General features: G+C 41.4%; 1 protein-coding gene across 1 annotated transcript; it reads left to right on the forward strand.

Annotated features, from left to right (window-relative positions):
- Nucleotides 1-375: 375 nt before the first annotated feature.
- LOC145803431 (uncharacterized) lies at nt 376-1,500 on the forward strand. The gene has a single exon (XM_082896702.1). The coding sequence runs from the start codon at nt 376-378 to the stop codon at nt 1,498-1,500; it is 1,125 nt and encodes a 374-aa protein (XP_082752828.1).
- The last annotated feature ends 5,385 nt before the right edge of the window (nt 1,501-6,885 follow it).

Consider the following 6,885-nt stretch of genomic DNA (forward strand, 5'->3'; position numbering starts at 1 on the left):
TAGAAAAGTTTTAGGCATCTTGCATGACATCCTAAAAATATATGAAAGAGCGATGGCAACATTAAGTCTACTCTGATAATGCTAACACTTTTGAAATATGTCTATTATGTATAAATGATTATTGTGTAGGCTATGGTGAGAACAAGGACAGAAGATACGGAAGATGCTACTTCTGCACGGCTGGATAGAATGGAGAGAATGATTATGGAAATGGCGGAGACCCTACGGCAACAACAGCAACAGCCACAACAACCACCCCCACCACCGGTACCTCCACCGGCAGTACAAGATTTCCATGCTGAAGATCGGACTATCACCCTTACTAAGGAATTTAAAAAGATGAAACCACCATCCTTTAAAGGAGGAATAGAACCAATGAAAGCTGAGGCGTGGGTGTTGGGAATAGAGAAGTTATTCGAAGTCTTTCCCTGCACAGAAGCTCAAAAGGTGCAACTGGCTGCCTTTACTCTTGAGGATGAGGCACGCAGATGGTGGATGCTTACGAGAACTGTACACCAAGGATTGACATGGGACAGATTCTTAGAATTGTTTTATGACAAGTACTTCCCTCAAAGCATGCGGGATAAGAAGGTAATAGAATTCGAAACTCTCAGGCAAGGGAACAAAATCGTCGCCGAATATGAAGCCCAATTTGCGGAATTAGCTCGGTTTGCACCTCATATGGTGGACACGGATTATAAGAAGGCGCGTAAATTTGAAGGGGGATTGCGGAGTGCTATCCTGGATAAGGTCAACATGTTGAAGTTACCTACTTACGTTGATGTGTTGGAGAGAGCCGTTATAGCGGAAGGGAATCTCGCTACTCAGAGTCGAATCTCAGAATGGAAAGGGAAGAGGCAAAATACTCAATGGTCGAAGGGATCACCCACTCCACCAAACAAGAAGCAGACTTTAGGGAGTTCAAATACTTCTACCCTTAGTCAGGATTCAATACCGACTTGTCTGGAATGTGGGAAGAAGCATCGTGGAACGTGCTATCGGAAGTCTAGAGCCTGTTTTCAGTGTGGTAAGACGGGTCATTTGATCAAGGATTGCCCTCAAAGAAATCAACAAAGTAATAATAGAACCACTACAAGTTCTGCGGGGTCTGCGCCAACTTCCAACACCAAGACAACTGTTAAACCTACTAATAATAAAGACACTGCGAGACAAGGTAGGGTGTTCGCATTGGTTCCGGGAGATGTGCAAAATGCGGCAACAGTGGTGTCAGGTACATTTATCGTTCACGGTCATTTCGCTCATGTATTATTTGATTCTGGCTCCACCCACTCTTTTGTGTCGAAACTATTTGCTCCTAATTTAGATAAAACTGAAGAAAAACTATCTTATATGTTGTGTGTATCTTCACCTTTGGGAGGTCCTATGATTTGTACTTCTATATATGCTACTTGTGAACTCCAACTTGGGGATATCCGGGTGTATGCCAATCTGTTACCTCTTGATATGGCCTATTTTGATATTATTCTGGGAATGGACTAGTTAGGTGAATATGGTGCAACTATAGATTGTTTGACTAAACAAATCAGTTTCTACCCTCCGGGACAATCAGAGTCTACCTTCCAGGGACATGGAGTGACTCCTCCACCTTATTTAATTTCCGCAACAAGGGCTTGTAAATTAATTCAGAAAGGGTGTCAGGGGTACTTATGCAGTGTTCTAGAGGGGCAAGTGGTGAGTGGGAATACCGACATGATCCCAGTTGTCTGTGAATTTCCGAACGTCATTCCAGAAGAATTACCAGGGCAGTTAATAGACCGTGAAATTGAGTTTACAATTGAAGTAGCACCGGGAACTCAACCCATTTCTAAGACTCCGTATAGAATGTCACCAGTTGAGATGAAAGAATTGAAAATGCAGTTGCAAGATTTATTGGACAAAGGATTTATTCGTCCGAGTGTATCTCCGTGGGGTGCACCAGTTTTGTTTGTAAAGAAGAAGGATGGAACACTCCGGCTTTGTATCGATTACAGAGAACTTAACAAAGTTACAATCAAGAATAAGTATCCATTGCCAAGAATCGATGACCTATTTGATCAGCTTCAAGGGGCACAGGTCTTTTCTAAGATTGATCTACGGTCTGGATACCATCAATTAAAAGTCAAGGCTGATGATGTTGAGAAGACAGCTTTTCGAACTCGGTACGGTCATTATGAATTTTTGGTTATGCCCTTTGGAGTTACTAACGCCCCAGCAGCTTTTATGGATTTGATGAACTGTGTCTTTAAGTCCTATTTGGATGAATTTGTGGTGGTCTTTATTGACGATATCCTCATTTATTCAAAGGATGCGGAAGCTCATGAGACCCATCTTCGCTTAATTCTCCAAACCCTCCGGGAAAAGAAATTGTATGCAAAGCTAAAGAAATGTGAATTCTGGCTACTCGAGGTGGCATTTCTGGGCATGTTATCACAAAGGAAGGAGTTTCTGTTGATCCACACAAAATTGAGGCGATTGTGAAATGGCCGACTCCTACCAATGTGACCGAAGTGCGTAGCTTTATGGGGTTAGCGGGCTATTACCGGAGATTTGTTCAAGATTTTTCCAAAATTGCTGTGCCACTTACACAATTGACTCAAAAGGGAGTTACATTTGAATGGTCAAAAGAGCGGGAATCTGCTTTCCAGGAATTGAAGATGAAATTAACCTCAGCTCCAGTTCTGGCTTTACCGTCTGGCACCAAAGGGTTTGTAATTTACAGTGATGCGTCCCATAAAGGATTAGGGTGTGTGCTTATGCAAGGTGGAAGGGTTATCGCCTATGCTTCACGACAACTTAAACCCCATGAAAAGAATTATCCCACGCATGATCTTGAGCTCACGGCGGTGGTTTTTGCTTTAAAGATATGGCGGCACTATTTGTATGGTACTACCTGCGAAGTTTACACCGACCACAAAAGCCTTAAGTACCTTTTTACCCAGAAGGAATTGAACATGCGGCAGCGTCGGTGGTTAGAGTTAATTAAAGACTATGATTTACAGATCCATTATCATCCTGGTAAGGCCAACACGGTTGCAGATGCTCTTAGTTGGAAAAATATGGGAGATTTGGCCAACCTGTTTACGGAGCAAAGGGAATTGGTAAATGAATTGGATAAAATGAGGGTGGAATTCAAGATACATGGGCAGGAGACAGTCCTAGCAGCAGTAATGGCTCAACCGACTTTACTTGAAGAGATTAGGTTACATCAAATGGAGGATGACATTCTAAAGAAGGTATGTGATGAGTTAGAGACAAAACCACAATCGGGGTTCAGTTTAGTGGATTCGGTATTCAAGTTTCAAAATCGAGTATGTGTCCCTAATGTGTTGGAACTTAAACGGAAATTAATGGAAGAAGCACACGCCTCAAGATTTTCCATGCATCCGGGAAGTACTAAAATGTACTGGGATTTGAAACAAAATTTTTGGTGGCCAAGCATGAAAAAGGAGATTGCAGAGTTCGTCTCTAAGTGTTTGCAGTGTCAGCAAGTGAAAGCGGAGCATCAAAGACCAGCAGGATTATTACAACCCCTTCCAATCCCGGAATGGAAGTGGGAACATCTAACCATGGATTTTGTTGTGGGATTACCACGGACACCTCGGGGTATGAATTCTATATGGGTCATTGTCGATCGATTGACTAAGTCCGCCCACTTTCTACCAGTGAAGACTCAGTACAATGCAGATAAGCTGGCGGTCATTTATGTGAATGAAATTGTAAGACTGCATGGTGTACCGGTCTCGACTATATCGGATAGGGATCCGAAGTTCGTTTCCAGATTCTGGCAAAGTTTACAAGAAGCCATGGGTACAGAATTAAAGTTCAGCACAGCTTTCCATCCTCAGACTTACGGTCAATCCGAGAGAACGATACAAACTCTGGAAGATATGCTACAGATGTGTGTGCTAGAGTTTCAAGAAAGTTGGGAAACCCATTTACCGCTGGTAGAGTTCGCATACAACAATAGTTACCACTCAAGTATTGCAATGGCACCCTATGAAGCTTTGTATGGAAGACCGTGTCGTTCTCCCGTATGTTGGGCTGAAGTTGGAGATAAATCCTTGCTAGGGCCTGAAATTGTTCAGTTGACAACTGAAAAAGTCAAAGTTATTCGGGAAAGATTAAAAATGGCTCAAAGTAGACAAAAAAGTTATGCGGGTAACCGACGGAGAGATTTGGAATTTGAAGTGGACAGTCACGTCTTTATAAGAGTTACTCCGATGAAAGGCCACCCAAGATTCGGGAAAAGGGGGAAGTTAACGCCCCGCTACGTCGGTCCCTTTCAAATTTTGGAAAGGGTAGGTCTGGTAGCTTACCTGGTTGCCCTTCCGCCATATATGAGTCAAGTGCATAATGTGTTTCATGTCTCTATGCTTCGGGGGTATCTTGCGGATCCGTCTCATGTTATTGATCATCACCAAATTGAACTCGATGATAAGTTAACTTATGAGGAGAAACCAATCCGCATTTTGGATCGGCAAGTGAAACAATTACGAAACCGAGAAATTCCAATGGTAAAAGTGGAATGGCAAGAACATTACGGAACCGACGCAACTTGGGAAAGAGAAGAAGAAATGCAACATCAGTATCCACATTTGTTTCTACCCTGAGGTAAAACAAGTTTGGAGGACCAAACTTATTTAAGGGGGGGAGAGTGTAATAACCCGACCCTCGTACATGTTCTTTATTATATTTTCGGATCCTATTTTGTGATTTTGAATGCTTACTGTGGAATCCTATGGGAAATTTAAATTAAGTAAACCATATGATTATGGATGTCTATCTGTTCAACAAGAAAAGTATCTGTTACATGAGAACGCTTAGATCAGAAATTTGAAGCCTTAGAGGCTTAATTATCTAAAATTGATTTCACATATGTAATCAGCATAATTTTTAAGTAATATTAAGCGCTTCTGTGCAATTTCAATTTCGGATGTTTAAACGATTAAATTTTTGTCCTTCGTCAACCTATACATACATATATGCTTATAAAGCCCTCATTGAGTAAGACTTAGCAAATTTCCATAGCATCTTCTTGGGAAGAAAAGGGAAAAGGGGATAAGAGCAAGGAGGAATTGAGATTGAAGCTAAGGTGAATTCAACTTCCCTAGTCTAATTCTCCTCCTCAATTTGAAGTAGTAAGATTTGGCTATGGTATGAGCTAAGTGTGATAAAAGTTTGGAAACATGTGTATGTTGAAGACTTGATATGATAATCCTACTATTTGTGCATGTTGGACCAATTCAAGTTATTTGATTAAGACCATCCTCTTGCTCCTTATTTATCAATTGATATCCATGTTTATGCCATGTTTTGTGTGTTATGTATGTGTGTATAAAGTTAGGAGCTTCAAGAATGATGATATGTGGATGAACTTCTATGTTTGCTCCAAATCAATTGAGTTATATTCATGAGCCCAATTCAAGTTAGATGAATTTTGGTGTGTTGTATTTATAATTTATATGTTTTTAGCCTTGATTTAGCACCTAGAAGTTTCAATTTAGAGTCTTGAAAACACTCCTAAAAGAATGGAATTTTTATAGTAAATTTCGGACTGGAAGTGCAGAATCGCCGCACGTGCGGGAGTCATGGCCGCACGTGCGGGAAGTACTGCAGCACGTGCGGGGGTTGTGGCCGCACGTGCGGGAGAAAGGCAATTTTGGGGCTTTTGTTCTGCCTAAAAGGCACGTGCGGGACCTCAGGGCCGCACGTGCGGGACCAACTGCCGCACGTGCGGGGCTCACAGCCACACGTGTGGCTCATGCTGAAAACTATTGTTTGCTCCGTTTTGCGTGTAGAACCCTCTAATGTTGTCGGAATATGTATTTGATGCCTTTTAATATGTATAAATTCCTTCGAAGTAAAACAAAATAGAAAGTAATTTGATATGAAAAGGAAACTAAATTGTAAGGGTTGAATGTGTGCAGGGCACACTCCGAGAGGAACAAGCACATCATCGCAACACTGTGAGTAGTAGTATCATTATCTTCTTTACATATGACTAATGATTTTCATTAGCATTTCGTTTACGCGACTATGTTAATGTCTCAAGTACGCAACTATGATTAATGTTTCAAGTATGTATGTTAATGCTCAAGTATGTTCCAAGTATGTAAAGAATGAAATGGGAAAGATAAAATACCTTTGTTCTATAAGACTCTGGGCCTACGGCCATTCAATATAAGTTAACATGATATGAAACAAAGTGCTACACAGAACTAAGTGCTACGACGTGAGCCACCTCTAGAATCCGTGTGAGACACCTCTTGAGTTCGTATAAGTATGGTTTCAACGGCTTTATGCCACTTTCAAGGGCTTCAATGCCAACAAGTTACAAGGGCCTTGTGCCACACTTTCAAGGGCCTTAGTGCCATATGTTACAAGGGCTTTGTGCCACCATGTTTAAGGGCCTTGTGCCACTATGTTCAAGGGCATTACGCCACCATGTTCAAGGGCTTCAAGCCATTATGATTTAAGGATGTGTTATGTCAAGCTGTTATGTTCAAGATTGGGCCTAAGGCCGTTATAAGATGAATACAGAATCAGATTAACTTTGTAACCTCCGCAATTCCATAGGCATTGATATATGTCATGTTTCAAGTTGAACATTGTTTCATTATGTATTACTATTCACGGAGCCCGGCTCACTTTCTGTTATGTCTGTTTCTGTAGGCAACCAACCCGGTGGTCAATCCTAACCTGTGACGCCCGGTTTCTTTTGTCAACCTTCGTGTATCCAAGCACTTACGAGGCCACTTATTTTATGAAGTTTATTAAGATAATTAACTTACTTCTTGGCTATCTTTCCAAGGTTGAATGTATATAACTTCAACAGTTTTTTTTTATTACATGCCCGACTACAGGGCTGGGTCTGTATATGTGTTA

The sequence above is a fragment of the Camellia sinensis genome, chromosome 12 (genome assembly GCF_055761805.1).
Source record: "Camellia sinensis isolate YWXY chromosome 12, ASM5576180v1, whole genome shotgun sequence".
Lineage (NCBI taxonomy): Eukaryota > Viridiplantae > Streptophyta > Magnoliopsida > Ericales > Theaceae > Camellia > Camellia sinensis.